The sequence below is a fragment of the Ochlerotatus camptorhynchus genome, unplaced genomic scaffold (genome assembly GCF_037179485.1).
Source record: "Ochlerotatus camptorhynchus isolate MF236.1 unplaced genomic scaffold, CSIRO-AGI_Acam_v1.1 ptg000036l, whole genome shotgun sequence".
NCBI lineage: Eukaryota > Metazoa > Arthropoda > Insecta > Diptera > Culicidae > Ochlerotatus > Ochlerotatus camptorhynchus.
This window is the reverse complement of record NW_027040527.1, coordinates 531,692-550,552: the sequence shown is the minus strand read 5'-3', so window position 1 is coordinate 550,552 and position 18,861 is coordinate 531,692. Positions and strand designations below refer to the sequence as shown.

Below are 18,861 nucleotides of genomic sequence, written 5' to 3'. Positions count from 1 at the left end.
ATGTATATAGGACTTGAAACTTAGTTGACTGCAAATCACACGAATTTGTTACTGAACTTAGTTACAGGTTTAATAAAAAAAAAAGTGCAGACAACCATCGCCATCCACCCCCGTAATCCCCAATATACATTTACTGATTTCGATGCACTCCAGGATTCTCCCATTCATGCCCATTCTGCTTTCTATCTTTTCATGCCCGCAGGGAGACTACATCGAACATACGCTCGGTTTGTTTATGTGCATTTCGACGATGGCCGCAGCCGCCCTGGGAAATACATTCAGCGACGTGATCGGTATCGGGTCCGCTTTCTACGTGGAAAAGCTGGCAGAGATGAGCGGCGTAAGGCCACCGAAGCTGTTGCCGATACAGCTCGAGATGAAATGCAGTCGACGGGCAGCGAATTTGGTAAGCATGCATGCACAGTCACCTGCAGCCCGGAATACAGCGTGTTCCGTTCCCGTTGCTTCGAATGGCCTTTACCGGAGCGAATCACACGGTTGGGTCCCGAACCTAATAAGATTTCGGACTCAACGCGAAAGCGTTCGTTCTTTGTATATTAATTACTCGCATTTCGTTCGTACAGGGACGTGTTTTGGGTATCACCATCGGTTGTCTGCTGGGAATGTGTCCGCTGTACTTCATGAACGAAGAACCGAAGGACGCGGATAAAAAGGGTGACAAGGCTGCACAGAAGACGGATGCTGCTGCTACTGCTGTTGTTGTTGCTGTTGCTGAAGGCAAGTAAATCTACTCATCGTCAGATAGTGCAGCTTGACGGTCGATGCCGCTGGATGGCAAGAATTTTCTCAAGTTTAGTCAATTTTAAGGTAGCGCTAATTATACACACTTTATGGCTTAGTCCAGCGTCGAACGTTTATTTAGGTGTTTATGTTCACTGAACATGAGATGAGAATGTTTTTTTTTAGCGGAAATCGAACCGTGTAAACAATACGTTTGATTCCTTATAAATAGACAAAACGCATAATAGATACAATAGAAAGGCGTAAAACGCGAAAAGTAGGAACACTATGCGAGTTTCAGTGCTGAGTATAACTCTCGTTATTTACTTTCTACGCTAGTCTTTCACGGTAAGCGGAATGCGCGCTTGTATATATTAACTAATGTAACCAGATTCTACTATAAACTATAATATAGCAATATTCGAATTTTTGTTTTAGAATAATGCTCACAAACTTAACGAAGGAATTTAACTTCATCAATCATCGCTTCTCATGCCTGACCATGTTCTTCCAGTTGGATTTGATAGTATTGGTACACACTAAAGCATCATAACTCGATTTACAAATTATGTCTGGCTGCAGAGCGCTTTAGCTCTCTTATCCTAGATGCTCATATTACGACATTGAAGCACGCTCTTAATATCTGGTCATTTTAACACAGCGACGTAGTGAGAGATTTTCTATTTCATGCTATCCTACTTATATCTGAAAGGAGCCTTTGAACACATAATTTCAAGGGGGGTATGGGGAATGCGAAATTAGAGCATTTTCATAGAAAGTCAATAAGATATTGTGGCAGCTTACAACCATGATAGAACTTCAGGTAAAAGTTAAATATATTTCAAGAGGAATTTAACATAATGATGATTGACCAACCCATCGCACATAGGGGTATTTAATCGATCAAGCTTCTAGCTGGCCAAAAATTATTTTTGAGTTTGTAACTTCTTCAGAAGTCGATTTTATACTCGTATGAGAGATTTAAGCGATGCATTTTCAGACTTAACCCCAATTACCAGTATTATATGTCGGTGTCTATTTAGACCACAAAAGGATAAATTTGCATATTTTTTTTCCCTTATGGTTGAATTCAATCATTGATCAGGTGGACTTGCCCTTAAAAATTGAATGTATGTTTGCGAATGTAGAGCACTCGCCAAAAATAAGTCTCCCAACCGATTTTCATGACATTTTCAGGGAATGTAATACTATATTTAAGCTTGCAGGGTGGCAAGTGAACCAGGAACACCAGGAAAACCGGGAAAAAGTCGGGAATTTATTTTCACCCGGAAAAACCGGGAAAAACCTAGGAATTTCATAAGTCCACCAGGAAAATAATCTTGTTTGTATAATTTAAATAGGTTTTAAATTTTATGTATGTCAAAGTTTCTTTTTATAATCAGGTTAAAACTAAACATTTTGTTCAAGCTAAATCTTTCACACAACTAAACATTGATGAACAAAATTTACCCTGAGAATTTAGTAAATATATTTTGTATTTATTTTTAATTTAATTTTCTTCTCTAATCAATTGCATGTATGATTTGTGCTTAACTGATAGCAGACTTAAGCAGTGCCGACGCGTAACTACTAAGAAAGTACCTGTTCAACATGTTGAATAAAAAAGTTCAATTTTAAAAAAACTTCAGATAAGGCCTTCGAACTTCATGCAAGTTCTACAAAATTCGGGAAAGTCTTACAAGTTTCAGGAAAATCCTGTGAACTACTGTGATGACCTACGACGGTCAGGAAATCTCTCCGAACCTTCAGAAAAGTTCTACAAATTTCAGAGAAGTCTTACGAACTTCAGGGAAGTCCTTTAATTTTTGGGGAATAACTACGAATTTTACAGAATTTTCTACAGATTTATTGTAACTTCTACGACATTTAAGCATTACTTAAAACTTAAGGATAATCCTATGACACTTATGGATTTTTATCCGAGCTTCAGAGAAGTCTTCAATACTCTTGGGAAGTCCTCTGAACTTAACATAGTTCTCCAAGCTCAAAAAAGTTCCTAGAACTTCCGAGAAGTCTATTGAACTTCAGGTAGTCCTACGAAATTCATGGGAGCTCTCCAAACTTAAGGGAATTTCCAAGAAATTAAGGAAAGACAAACAAATTTTTGGAAAACCCTTCGATATTTAAAGCCTTATGAACTTCAGGGGAGCTCTTCTAAATTTAGGGTCCTCATATATTCAGTTAAGTCCTTCAAACTTCAGGGAAGTCCTCAGATCTTCGAGAAAGTTCTTCGAACTTGAAGGATGTCTTACGAACTTCTGAGAATTTCTACGAACTTCGTGGTACTTCTACAATATTTAAGAAATTCCTATGAATTTCAAAAAACTCCGAACTTTAGGGAAGTTCTAAGATCTTAAAAAAATTCCTTCAATTTTTGGGGAAGTCCCATGAAATTCAGGCAATACAAACTTCAATAAACCTTTCAGGAAAGACCTTAACGCTTCAGGGAAGTTCTACGAACTTTAGGAAGTTTCTATGAACTTCAGCAGTCAGTCTTTTTAATAATAAGAGTTATTAAACCAGCGTTGTTTATGAAATCTTTTAATCATATGATTTTGAAATCATGTTGTAATCAAAATTCCACTAAATAAGATTCTTAATCGTTGACAATTTGCAGAAAATGTAAACAAACTGGAAATCCGTAAAATTGTTAAAAGCAAAGGTTTGTTTAAAGAGTCCTCATTCAAATCACACTTCGTAGCTCGTTGGCTAAAAATCTCAATAATAAAGTTAAAAAAATCGCAGTTTCAAAAACAGAAATCCCAAGATTTAGGGGCTTATAGATCTCTAAATTTCAGACATTAGATAGGGCTCCGCGCTAGTTCGTCGTATCTCAGCTTTTCTTCGTCAGACACCCCTAAAATCGCTCATTTTACGGGTTATCGCAAATGTTTCAGTGTCAATCGTAATTAATCTTGTAAGCAAAGATGTTTTTGTAAAAACATGAGGGAAAACGCTTTGCTATTACAGTTTTAGTACATAGAACGGAAATAAGCGCCATGATACGACGAAGTAGCGCGAGGCCCTACTAGCTTCTTTACAGCAAACAATCAGATAAAGATTTCACGGGCATTCACAAGAACCTTAATACCTATTTTGGTTTTTGAAATTCCGCATTGTGCGAAGAATGATGGTACAAGTATTCACTTTATTTTTTTTTTATTAAAAATAGTTTTTTTTAAATACATGGTTTTTAAAACCAGGAAATTTTTAAATCATTGACCAGGAAACCCAGGAAAAAACCAGGAATTTCAAAATGGAAATTCACTTGCCACCCTGAACTTGGTTTACGTATCTTTATTGCACTCTATTTCTTCACCACTTTCTTCTTAATTCCACCCATATGGTTTTGTTCAATGGTTGAATCGACATTTTTTGTTTGCTTTCAACCATGATTTCAACATTTCCGGCTCCTTAGTGACAGTATCTTTCCGTCGGCCGCAACTCCGGTGTGTTTGGGGGATTGAGATCCTTCTAATCTAATCTAATATCACACTAACGTAGCCAATACTTTGAAAGCATCATGGAAAAAGACGACTTCATGAATCCGTCATTTTTCATTTCAACGGCCTGGCCGTTGTTGCAGAGAGGATTTCAAGCAGTCAAGGGATGTCAGAAATAAGTAACTGAAACCCCTGCACAACTTGAGATCAAGGAAAAGGAAGAAAGCGTGGACTTCCTGTATCACACGCTTCCAGTTACAATTGAATAGTGTTTGGGAGATTGAGATCCTTCGGAACGAAATTGACCCCATTCGTCTTGTACTACTCCATGACGTCCTTGGAGTAATGACAAGAGGCTAGATCCGGTCAAACAATTGTAGGAACGTTGTATGATTTGAGAGACGGAAGCAGTTGTTGCTTCAGGCATTCATTCATGTAGACTTGGTTGTATTTGTTGCGAACGGCTTTCTTCGTTTTCCGTACGAACAAATCGCCTGCCAAATCATGAATTTCTTGAGGAACTTCGACACTTGCTGTTGTTTCCTGAGAGATTCTGAAGCACTCTGAACTTGTCTTTCGCAGTCACATACTGAGTTCCCGGAATTTGTTTGAAGTCTGCTTTTACGTATGTTTCATCGTCCATGATACTGCAGTGTGCTTTTGTCAACATTCTAGCTGTCCTATTCTGTCGTTCATTGCGGTTTGCTGCTTTCTAAACCTTGGCTTTCTGAACTTTGGCTTTCTGCACGAAACTTTTGGTTAGGTGCAGTTTTTTCGCGACATCCGGAACGGAATAGTCGGGCAGCAACCACTCGCTTGTGATCTTCAACGTAGTACGGAATAGAGTCGGTGTATAATGAGTCACGCCAAGAGTGAAGCCAAGTCTACCTATTGAACTGTCAAACCGGCTACCTATCGTGCAAAGTAAACAAGCATTACGATGCTATGAAAGGTCCACGAAAGGTATTGCAATTAAATATAAAATATAATCGAAGAAATGATCATATACACGTAGTGAGAATTACATTTGTCATGCGATACGTTTTGTAATGATCAGTAATGACAATTTCTACTATTTTTCTTTAAGATAATTCGACAAAATCACTGATATAATGATTTACTAGAGCCGATAATTTTTTTTCTCGCTAGAAGTCATTTGAAGTTGATGCAGATGTCCTCTGTTGTCAAGTTAAAAGAAAGGGAATCTTTAGAAAACCGTGATGCGACTCAACTGATTTTCTCTTGGCGTGACTCATTATACACCGACTCTAGTACGGAACACTTTTTCTTGCTTCCGATCGACAGTTAAACCACAAACGAAGTGACAGACGACTTACTGGCGAAGAAATCCATTTAAATAATGTGGTTCACTGTAATAGAATTTTCTTGGAAGCTTGTGCCATCATCCACCAGATGGGTTAGTTTTTTGTTTTGATTTGAACAAAGTTGATTTTGTGTATAATGATTCTTTGATAGTGTGCAAAGAGTGTGTCATTTTGTCATTTTTTTATGCATTTCAGTTTTGAGTAGAGTGAAAGAGATAGAAACAAAACATTCTATTACATTTGGTGAAAATGCTAGTACAATCCAGTAGTAGTGTTGCCATGTGGTACAATCCAGTAGTAGTGGTGTTGCCATGTGGTATAGTGTAAAATTGCAATAGCGGGTTAGTCACCAAAGTTTTCGAGCCGCTCCGTCTGTCACTTCGTTTGTGGTTAAACTTTCTCCGAAACGTTTTGACACTAGAAACAGTAGATTGTTGGATTCCCAACATCTTTCCGATGGCTCGTTGCGATTATAGTGGTTGTTGAGGTAAGTGTACAACGTTTTCTCGCGCACGCGCTGTTCCTTCGACTCAATTTTCAAAACTTCTAGAAATTTCACAATGAAACTCACAATACACGATGAGGCCAATCACCCATAATTTCATTAAAATTAACCCAAGGGGCAAAACGTCATGGCTTTTTTAAAGTGATGCAATTTAACTGTGGAGACCCTCTATTGCGAAGGAATAGAACCGAGAAAAAGAGCAGCTACACTCGAAAAATTCCACACGTCACCATCATGTGTCTCACACTCCATTTTATGTGTGAATCTTATGCTATGAACCATGCCTGAACACTATGGATGTGAATTGTGACACACTTGGATTCTATGTGCCTCATATGGTGATATCAATAGCTTTGCTCATCATAGTTCAATATTCTACAATATTCTACGTTATCGACGTCTACTTTACCGACTCTAAAAATGAATTGTAAAATATATAAACAAAACTTCCAGAGGTCAGAGCTTTCACATATATTTTTAATGAGTCTGATTTGGGATTCGATCATGGACTGTTGGGGTGTGCTGCTGCCGGAGGCGGGTTGATAGGATATAGTCACAGCTCTTGTTTTCGATGTTTACCTTTCTGAGCAAGCAATTCGCATCGTATTGAAATGCAAAACACTTTAAATCCATCGTTCTACCACTACTGTTCAATAGTGTGATTCAATGTGCACTTGAATAGATAGTGAAAGATTTTCAACATTTCAAAGTTTGAAATACTAGAAATTAACGTGTATAACACATTGAATCAAAGTGAAATACACTTAAAGTAAATGCGATTGTGCATTTAAAAAATCAAGTGTTTAAATAATTTTTTGAGTGGAAGAACAGCAACGGTAAGCGGAGACATCATGCTTCAATGCGAATCCACCCCAATACAAATCAGTTTATAGGCAAATTTAGCATTTACAAATAATGAAATTTTGGCGCTTTAAAAGCGCTGGTTTATATGTATGTCATTTTAGCACCATTTCAGTTTTTGGAGCCAAATTGACCTTGTTGTCGCAGCTTTGCTGTTTGTGATGCGATTTTGTTTATTTCAGCGTTTCATACGTCCCATCCCGCATAAACAATAACCATAAGAAGCGTCTAACCACCAATTCGGGATATCATCCCAACTTTATGAGGTATGGTCGTACCATCTATGATATCGTTAGTGTATGGTGTCCGTTTATTAGGGATGTTGAAGACCTAGAGTTTTCTTCAAATAATGAGCTTAAATGTTGTGCTATATGTTGAAAAAAGCATGCATCAAGAAAAGAAATCTGAGCAGGAGTAATGCGGTGTTAAAGCTCTCTAAATTATTCTGGAGTTTAGATCTTGAAGTTCTACAAGCTCATCAAAGAATTGTACAGTGCCTATCGAGTATCGAAGTCAACATTTCAAGCTGAACATTGCATTAGGTCCCAAGTAACATTGATCGATTCTCTTCGTCTACTTTCTCTTTCGTTAATAACTTGAGCACATAACTGTTTCTTGTTGTGCTTGTCATATTAGACGCTAGATAAAAGCTCCTTTCATCGATCTGTGTGCCGAAAATACCTGAGAATATATTCAGGGTTATTCTGCGTGGCGAATGAAGTGAGGTGACTCGAGTCACTCGTGTCACCCGATTCCAGCTGGCGAGTGAGGTGAGAAAAGTCACTTGGGATGAACCCGGTGAACTCTCACCTTATTTTCACAGTCGTATTTCGGTGACAAAAGTCGTACTGAAGTGACGATTTTATGTGACAAGAGTCGTAACCTCCTCTGCAGTCGACTGGATGGAAAACCTTAGAGTTATGTAGCGATGGTTGCGATTTTCGGTAATTTATTACTTCTAAATTTGTTTCAGTTATTTTTTTTTTGTTTCTTCGGCTTCCTCAATATGGGTATTTTTGCAATCGGAGTGACGTGTAGGGATCGGAAACCCATGTCTGAGGCCATTTTTAAATTCAATATGGCGGCTCCCGGTTGTAGAAAAACTTGAAAATTCTGTCAAATACCACTCAATATGGGTATTTTTAGAATTGGGGTGACGTGTAGGGACCGGAAATCGATGTCTGAGGCCATTTTGAATTCAATCTGGTGGCTTCCGATAGAAGACAAACTTGGAAACACTGTCAAATACACCACAATATGAATATTTTTGGAATCGGCTGACATGTAGGGTCCAGAAATCCATGTCTGATGCTATTTTGAAATTCAAGATGGAAGCTTCCGGTTACAGAAAAATAGAAAAATACAGGCGGGTTTTCCCTCCACACACGTCACTCCAATTCCAAAAATACCCATATTGGACAGAATTTCCAAGTTTTTTGCTAACGGAAAGCCACCATATTGAATTCAAAATGTTGTCAGCCATGCATTTCTGGTCTCTACACATCACCACGATTGCAAAAATACCCACATTGAGGGGTATTTCATAGTATTTTTCAATTTTTCTATAACTAGACGCCACCATCATGAATTTAAAAAAAAGGCATTAGTTTCCTGTCCCTACACGTCACCAAGATTCCTAAAATACTCATAATGTGGTGTATTTGACAATAGCCCAGTTTTATTTAAACGGAAGCCGTTATCTTGGATATCAAAATGGCGCCAGGCATGGATTTCTGGTCGTCACCCCGATTCAGACATCGATCCGTCACGTCAATCCGACTCTAAAAATACAAATATTGTGAGGTATTTGAGAGAATTTACAAGTTTTTCTCTTGCCGTAAGCAGCCATCTTGAATTTCAAAACGGCCTCAGACATCGATGTCCGGTCCCTACACGTCATCAAGACTCCAAAAATACTCATAATGTGGATAATTTGGCAGTAGTTCCCAGCTTTTCTCTAACCGAAAGCTTGCATATGGAATTCAAAATGGTATCAGACATGAGTTTCCAGTCCTTACACTTCACCAAGATTCCAAAAATACACACATTGAGAGGAATTTGACTTAATTTTCAAGTTTTTCTCCAACCGGAATCCGTCATGTTTAATTTCACAATGGCCGCAGACATCGATTTCCGGCCCTTACACGTAACCCCAACTCCAAAAATACCCATATGGTGCGATATTTGAGAAAATTTCTAAGTTTTTCTCTAACCGGTAGCCACCATCTTGAATTTCAAAATGGCTTCAGACATCGATTTCCGGTCCCTACACGTCATCAAGACTCCAAAAATACTCATATTGAGAGGTATTTCACAGAATTTCCAAGTTTTTCTTGCACCGGAAGCCGCCATATTGAATTTCAAAATGGCTTCAGACATCGATTTAGGGTCCGTACACAGAACCCCGTCTCCAAAAATACCAATATGGTGAGGTATTTGGCAGTAATTCCCAGTTTTTCACTAACCGGAAGCCACCATATTGAGTTTCAGAGGGACGTCAGACATGGTTTTCCGGTCCCTGCACGTCACCCGGATTCCAAAAATACCCATATTGAGGGGTACTTGTCCGAATTTCCAAGTTTTTCTTTAACCAGAAGCCGCCATCTTGAATGTCAAAATGCCGTCAGACATCGATTTCCGGTCCTCAAACGTCACCCTGACTCCAAAAATACCCATATTGAGGAGTATTTGACAGAATGTACAAGTTTTTCTCGCACCGGAAGCAGCCATATTGAATTTCAAAAAGGCTTCAGACATCGATTTCCAGTCCCCACACGTCACCAAGATTCCAAAAATACCCATGTTGTTGGTAATTTTGCAGTACTTCCCAGCTTTTCTCTAACCGGAAGCCGCCATATTGAAATAAAAATAACGTCAGGCATTGATTTCCGGTCCCCGTACGTCACCCAGATACCAAAAAATACCCATTTTGTGCGGTATTCGACAAAATTTTCCAAAAACTTTTTAGGAAAAAATCGCAAATAATGTTTTTTACGTCTGTTTCGATTTACGATCCGCCGGTGTGGTTCGTAAATGGAGGAATACACCGGAACCTGGAAACTAATTAAAAAAAAACCACGATTGAAAAAAAAAATCTTCGTCCGCAATCGAAAACAACAAACAGGCAAAACTGAAAGGGCCTAGCACAGGCCGAACATTTTCATTTTTTTTTTCATGACATTTCGGCGAATGAACACCGAGTCACTTTGCAACTCACCTAAGAATGAACCTCTCACCTCACCCGAGTCGACTGTCGGAATAGAGTGAGAAGAGTCATGTGACTGCGAGGTGACAATTGTCGTCTCACCTGATTCGCCACGCAGAATAACCCTCATTTACATGGCCGTGCGAATTCAAAGAGAAAGTTAACGAAGAGAATCGGTTAATGTTACTTAGGATCTAATGCAATGTTCACCTTGATTTGTTCATTTCGCTCGTACGTGACAGCGAAGATTTTCAAAACAAACGTAATTCATCTACACTGGGTTGAAGCGCTACTCCTTGCAATGGTAAATGATAAAAACAGACACTGGTATAGGATAGAGTCGGCGTATATTGAGTCACGCCAAGAGTGAAGTCAAGTCTACTAATTGAAATGTCAAACCGGCTACCTACAGTAGCCAACGGTCAGTTCACTTTTACTTACTTTTGACTAGTTTGTCTCCTTTTCTCCTTGTAATGTTGTCAAAAACGGAGGAGCAAAACCACCCAACAGGGGTAGTAAAGTGTGTGAACTCAACGTTCGGTATTATCATGTACTTTTGGGTACAACTAACTTACTTTTGGATAGACAGCTATTGGAAAATTCAATGTGAATTGCACACAAATAAATGAAAACTACTTTGGCCAGCTTTACCTACTGTTGGGTTCCTGCACTATAGTGTCGAGATGAGTGAAAATAACTTACCGTTGGGTACTTTTTTCTTAACGTGTATCGTGCAAAGCAAACAAACATTACGATGCTATGGAAGGTTCACGAAAGGTATTGCAATAAAATATAAAACATAATCGAAGAAATGATCATAAACACGCAGTGAACATTAAATTATCATGGGATACGTTTGGTTATGATCAGTAATGAGAATTTCCACTATTTTTGTTAAGATAATCTGATTTAATACAGCCGTTTTTTTTTCTCTCTAGAAGTCAATTGAAATTGATATAGAAGTCCTCTGTTTCCAAGTGAAAAGAAAGGAAATCTTTCTAAAACTGTGATGCGAGTTCAACAGTTTTTCTCTTGGCGTAACTAATTATACACCGACTCTAGTACAGGATACCAAATATTGACCGCGACCATTGTTTTGATCTATTGTGGTGTTTCCTCTTTTTATTTATGCCATAACGTAATGGTACGCCACTATTGTTTGAGTAGCCCCGTAACGTGGGTAGATCACCTTTTCGTGGTACGTTACGGGATGTAAAATTTACCACCGATTCCTAGTCCTGACTACTTCAAACTAGGGGAACAGGATTTTTCAGTAATCCAAGGAGCACATCTTAGTCCTTGTTACTTTTTATGCCTTTTTGACAGTGACAAGACTCGGCTTTGTCTACCGAGGATGATCTTGAAACAAGGAAAAAAATGAGTTTGTTGTCTTCATCTATGTGATTCCTAATCTTCTATTCGTTGTTCCCTCGTTTGAAGTGGTTAAGACTATGGTTCTGATGCATGGTCATTATCGGTGTCATACCTTAATTTTGTTGTTAAGGAATCCAATTCTGACTGACAGAGGGGCGCGCCTTTGGAGGGTGTTTCAACACTCCGAAGGGTATAAATAGCGGGACCTTTCAATTAGAGTCAGATCCTTGCGATAAATGCAAGAGTGGCAACTGTAAAAAAATCGAATACTTCATCATTTCTCAATAACGACGCCGGTAGTGTAGTGGTAAGCGTGATTACCTCTCACCCCAACAGGCCTGGGTTCAATCCCAGTCGGCGCCGCCGGGATGTTCTGAGGCATAACATCTCTGATCACGCCTTCCTTCGGATGGGAAGTAAAGCCGTTGGTCCCCGGTTCATGAGTTGATGGGTCGATAGGTAGGGTCCAGGTGTGGGAGCTGCCTTCCTGGCACGTCGGTAGCATTGGTGCTCAGCACGGAAAACAAGATCGACGGAAAAAAAACAAACCAAAGGAAAAAAAAAATCATTTCTCAATAGTGATGGAGTAATACGACATGCACTAAACTAAGCACACGGGATATACTACAATAGATCAATTTACTGGTCGCAGTAGTGTTAGGTTCCGATCAGAGGAAAAAAATTATTTGAGTTAATACCACCAGGCAATTATCCTGGGAATTATCCCAACCAACTAATACATTCCTTATGAAATTTACCACCTGATGGGGAGCAGCAGCCCAGAGTACCCAAGGTCCCATAAAGACCCTTATCAAGATATCTACATCGTTTATGCACCCCATTCACACAACCAATATTCAGAGCTTTCATTATTAAGCTGCAAAAGTGACATTCGTCTTCATGCACTTTAACAATGAGTTTCAGGTGATATTTACAAGGACAATGTCCTGTTATCAAAGGTTGAGTAACCTTTGTGGATGTGGATTGTGACATTCTTCCAGTTGTACTGTTCTGTAGCTGCAAGAATCCTGCCAGCTTTCTTTATGTAGAAAATCAACACTACGTTACTGTCGTGAACAAGTTTCCAATTAGATGCATGTGCCAACATAGACTACAAATCTAAAACTTGTTATCAATTGTTTTTGCTGTCGATTATTTGTTAATATTAAAGCAACGTTCCGAGGCTTCGTGTACCTACGCTATGCATGCCATTTAGATTACACCATAGCGCTGATTCTCAGTATTTAGTTGTACTTACAGCTCCAAATAACTTATCAAACGTTACGCGAAATCGTTAGCAAATGTTCATTATTATATTATACGTTACCACAGTTGCTCCACATGAACCGAAGCTAATTAATTGTTAGAATATAGAACATGGGTCCACCAAAATCGAAATTAGAGAAACATATATATATAAACATTATCAACATTTGTCAACATAGTTGGATAGTTTAAAAATCGATTAAATACATCAACAAACCAAACTCGTAGCAAAGAAACGAATTTCAAATATCGTCCAGCAAGGTTAGTCATTTAGACACACATCTCTTTTTGTAGTTGTAAGTATAGAAAGCGAAATGAAATAACAACTTAGTAGTAACCCGTAGCAATCGTCGATACGTTCCTGGATCCAGCACAATAATGAATGACATACGACACGGTGCGGGTTGACCGACACAAAGCCCACTGAAGACACTTTACACGGATTGTAGTATGTAGGCAGAATCAAAACAATAACCAATTATTCAGCTTCATTACCCCTCTGATGTCCCTTTCACCTTGCCTGCCTTTCCGATGATAAACAGGGATAACATCAAAACTCCCACAACTAGGAAAACGTGAGCTTTCAATTACACCGCTCGTTATTATTTGGATGTTAAGAGTTATTATCACAGGACCTCGAAGAGGGAGATAAAGCGAAATAAAGGACAAACAAAAAACAACATATAACAAGCTGTATCCTTTTCCCATTCCGATCCACACCAGCAACACAAACCATGGTGCACACAACAAATTCTAAACGGAAAACTTCTCCCCATTCTTATAAAGTACCCTGCCTTAAAAAAAGAAAGATAACAAAATTTCCTGATGCTTTCCGACTATCGAGATAAACTTTTATGGGTATATGCAGTCGATGATGGAAGTAGAAATAACAACCACAAATTGAAAAATAATAAAAAATAAAATAAAGAAAAATGAAAATACTAACCCCCAGAGAAATACTCCACTCCCCGGACGTGGTAGGGTTTTTAGATAGTGTGACTCGTCTCTGTGTTTCTATTTTTCAGCAGCAAATGTTTATCACTTCGAATGTTTAGAAACTCGTTGATAGAAATCGAAACATAGCAATTTCCGAGGAACTGCAACAAATTAGCAAAAAAAAAAACTTAAAATACCAAAACCGTAGTTTTTAGGATAAAAACAACAACAACAGCAGCAAGAAGACACCTTTGGAGCAGGTCGAATTAAGAAGCCAGAAACTGAATGCAGCAAATAAAATAATTATAATGTTACTCATAACTCACGGCTCTTCCATGACAAATCAGAATACATACACATAATGAAAGACAAATGTCCGAAAGAAAGGGAATAACCATGATAAAAGAAAAACAACAAATGCAGGAATTTTCTCCTCATCAAATAAGCAAATCAAACAGCAACCAACTGAAAGCAAATAACAAACGTTTACTACATTGGTATTATACCTACTAGCGCATTGTATCGTGTGTTCATTTTGAGGAGACATATTTGAAGAAGGATGTAAACAAATATATTACAGTTGCATTAGTCACTACTGAGAGAAGAAAAAAAAAACATGAACTCAAACATCAAACTATAACGAATCCTTAGTCTTAAGCTGGTAATAAACAGATGGAAACAGGAAAATAAATATGAAATTTAAGAAAATCCTATGTCATAGTGAAAAAGGTCCGAACGAATTTCAAAGGGTTGCATTTTTTATATAGAGAAATATCCTTTGGGAAGTGTGCGTGTGTTAAAAAAAAACATGAATTGAACCTTAAATATTTTTTTCAAATCTATAATGCTTCAAAAAGCGATCCACTCTTGCAGTCGGCTATTGCTGCAGGGCTTTGACTGTTCCACCGAGGTATTTATGTGCGTAGGGCATGTCCTACCTTTGAGATATATTGTTGTAAGGGGCTTGTCATTAACTAAGTAGACAGTTAAAGTTGGCAATTATCCACCGCCCATACAAATTAAAAAATATGTATGGACAATTAACCACTTTATTCGAGCACTTAAAATGACGTTTACTACCACGCGAACTTTGAAATAAAACATTATTTTGAGATATTTTCTTCTAGAACCTCGAGAAAAGTAGCCAACATTTGTGCGTTTCATAAAAAAATATAAATTATTTGGTCCAGTTTTGTGAAATCACTGGTAGAAAGTCACACCAAAACTGCTTGACAAAGTGGTAAATTGTCTACGTAGGGGGCGGGGAGTCAAGAATCACAAAAAACTTTCTACGTATAATGAGAGAGAGAAGGATTAGTAATTTACATTTAATTCCACTACCTTATTTGCTTATCCTTGACAGATACGCGTATTTCGTCTACAATGTGCAGACTTCTTCAGTGTCTTATATTCAGTCGAGTATTAGTACAAGACACTGAAGAAGTCTGCACATTGTAGACGAAATACGCGTATCTGTCAAGGATAAGCAAATAAGGTAGTGGAATTAAATGGAAATTACTAATCCTTCTCTCTCTTTCATTATACAGGTATTCCACTAAGACGCCCACATTCATCAGGATTCTGTCTACGTAGTTAATGAACAACCCCTCAGTGGGATCGGTAAGCAACTGTCCAGTCCCGTCTTTCACCGACATCCTTCACACTTATTTTTTTTTCATGATTTGTTTTCCATCGATCTCGTTTTCCGTACTTAGTACCAATGCTAACGACGCCACCCGAGCAAAGCTGGAGATCATTTTGGTTGACTTAACGGTTAACACAGCAAAAATGAGAGCAAAATTTTACACTTTTGAATCAAACGGAAAACTAATCCTGCTTTCGATAGTAGGCTCTGCCTTTGAACAAGTTTGACGTGCATTTTCTCCGCTGTTTATTTGACGAGTAAAAAATAGGAAAATATATTTCGTTATATTTTTATAACAGTATAAAAAACCAACCATCGGTCACCAACCAGAAGTCGATAACAAAGAGTTAAGAAGGAGCTCCGAAAAATAAACTCCCCCACTGAACCCCCGACGTTCTTTCGTTTTCGACGACGTCACGGAGAAGCGACCCACAAGTAGTAATCCTGGAGACTCCTTTAATCACAGATACAGACATGAAATTACCCAGATTAAAAGAAATCACCATGGATCAAGGTGTATTCAAGGAGAGGCAACATGTTATTTCAGTTGAAAAGTATCATCAGTACGAGGTGGAGGAAGCGGTCAAGGGTGGATATTATTCTGATTCAAGCAAGAAAGATGGACCAGCAGCGTCATGCAATTTCATTCGGTTGACATTGCTCATGGATTCATTTGGTGAGTTCGTTTCAATTAATTAATCCACTTGTGATGATGATCGTCAACAGCGTTGAACAGCCAGAAACAGTTGCCGAATTAGGTTTCCATTTATGAGAGCTTTCCATTTATTTGATTTAATTTCTTGTGGAAGCGCAGAGGACTTCTAGGTTTCCTTCACAGCGAGTGTCATGTCAACACATTCCTTCCCATTCCCTATTTGACCTGCATTCGGACACGGCCGGCGCGGGTATTGCTAAGTATTAGATCTGCTGTTTTTACACATTGCGGATGAATGTTAGTCCCAAACATCATCTGTTGGTTCTTTGTGTAAATGCAGCTGATCTGGCGATAACAGAGCAGCAGGCGTGGGCGGTTAACCATGCTCATGCAAGTAGTCACTTACCCAGTGCTTCCAAATCAGGTTGGCTTGGATTAGAGATAATCGCCATCATTGCCACAGCACGGTGACGCCATTATCGGGGGTGCAGAGTGGATTGACACTATTGAATGACCCCAGGAAGAAGTGATTCTGCTAGCGTACTAATCAAATTCCAGTTCGACATGGTCAAATAATCCTGTATCAAAGGAATTCAGAAGTACATTATTTTGTATGGATCCCTAGGACACATCGGAGTAAATGAAAACGAGGAAACAGTATATTTTGCAGCCTTTGGCAGACTAGCAAGCTGCTACAGCTGGGAGGTCCCTGCCCTGGATCTACATCATTGGCTAATGACCACAATATTAAACTGCTGAGAATGCTTACAGTCAGGAACTCATTTCTTCCGGAGGATTAAGGGAAATACCAGTAGATGGAAAGACCCACCATCAGTCTTGTAAGCGGTCACGGTAGTCGACACATTTTCTGTGATAATCGACTGCTTCTGCCTCCGACACTTGGAAAACAAGCTATCATAGTACAGTACCAAACTCAAATGTCATACGACAGGCTCTGTCATATGACACTGTCGCCGAAGACCGTCACGAATGTATGTAGTTTTTCTCATAATAAGAGCTGCTGATGTTGTCCTTGTGTGAATTCTGAAAATAGCAAGCAATGATGTCCTAGGAATAACATTTCTGATCAGAAATGGTTTAATTTACACCAAATTGAGGAATTAGAACGAAATTACTCTAGAGGCATCCCACTCTAAACTTCATACCTAATATCAGTAAAATATTTGTAAATCCCGCGTAAGTATTCTTAAGTATTTTTAAGTATTTTAAACCATTGCTATTAATTTCCATCGAAGTAACACTTATTTTTTAATGACCGGTTACTAATGCATGTGTTCGTCTTGTATTTATAAAAATGGGAGTGTTAAATATTTTAATTATGAGTATAAATTAGTATTATTTAATTTATATTTTTCAGCGATTCAGGTTGTAAAAATGCTTCAAGGGCTAGTTACAAAGAATGATGTTTTCAGTACAAGTTAAAAGGTGTTTACCGGTCGACTAAACTCAAAGTGTGTATTGGCTCACATATACCCTCTCGGTGCACAAAGATCATGCGATGATGAGTATTGGTATATTCAGATATGAGCATGCATTAGCTGACCGGAGCAAAATTTTCGATGGCATGAGAGAAACAACTAGTACTTTTTTCTCTCTCACTCTCTCTCTACGTCTCGTACCTTCGCAAAATCTCGCCTTGCGCGTGTTACATCGCCCAGGACGGAATTCACCTTATTTCTAAACATGTTGACCTACCTAGCAGTGAATCATCGGACTACGATTTTGTTTTTGCAGTATCGAGGATCTGAAGCCGTGAAAACGTGTTGCTGGCCTGAGCAAATGCAGGAAGAAAAGTTTGTCGATCTACCGGATGTTGAATGGGAATGATCGTGATTCGTTTCTGGCCAGAAGCTTTTGGCTCTTTTGACTAAACTACTATATTGATTATTTTGAAAAATTAATGCAATCATTATATAACATTGAACCCATTGAACACAACGTTTTACTTGTTTAAATTATACGTAGGAAAATAAAGAAAACTAAATCCGTTCATTTAAATTATTCTGACTATGTTGCTTATACTGTGTCCAATGGCCTTTATGGTTTATTATCTACTGTAATAAGCATGTTTTGCGTTTAGAAGGTGGAAATCTAAGAGATCTGCGTTTCCGCAATACGCCCATATTCTCGTTTAAAATACTGTCCGGACGTAAACGAGAATATGGGTGATAGTATGGTCACATGGTTTCGCACATCCAATTATGTTCTTATCAGGCATTGTCATAGTCACACAGCCAAGAACCGAGCGGAAAAAGAACAACACAAAATTCACTATTAGATACAAATACAAATGATGAAACTCGAACGAGTAACAACAAAAGGTTCCAATGCGTATCAAAATTAATACTTTCTGCTACATGGTGAACAGATTACACTGAAAATGGTCCGGAACACCTATAGCTGTTCACGCTCCTAATCAAATGAATGCTAATTGCTTAACAAATTAACCAATATCCAACACCTGACATTGGATAAACAAGCAAATCAAATTGACATAGCAACCAAGCAAATAAACTAACGCTAGATATTTCTTAAGTATTTTAAAGTATTTTGGGTATCTTAGATATCACTAAGATTTTTATATGTATATAAGGAAAAATACAAAGTTTAGAGTGGGATGCCCCTAGAAATTGCTCATGTCATATGATAGTTATTTGATAATTTTCTTTTCGCTCGAATGTTATTCTACCGGTTGTGTTGTGTAAGAGAGACGACGGTAGAGCATGAGTGTACCAATAAAAACAGACTGTCGCGCACGACAACGAAGCGAGTGTAGTAAATAACGTCAACTGTTTCAACCCCTGCCCACCATTGAGGAGGATTGGCGACATAGCCTGATCGCAATGGCATAGACAAGTTCCAC

At 38.5% G+C, this 18,861-nt stretch overlaps 1 protein-coding gene across 2 annotated transcripts in view; it reads left to right on the top strand.

Moving 5' to 3' along the window:
• LOC135710422 (transmembrane protein 65) overlaps positions 1-18,861 on the top strand; it is a 620,863-nt gene that overhangs the window by 149,533 nt on the left and 452,469 nt on the right. Inside the window, exons 5-6 of one of the 2 annotated variants that reach the window (XM_065232997.1) lie at positions 203-406; positions 585-2,324. In XM_065232997.1, the coding sequence (XP_065089069.1) occupies positions 203-406; positions 585-746 (366 nt within the window). In that variant the 3' untranslated portion in view covers positions 747-2,324. Of the gene's footprint in view, positions 1-202; positions 407-584; positions 2,325-18,861 lie in introns of those variants that run through there. The other variant, XM_065233005.1, reaches the window with a different exon arrangement.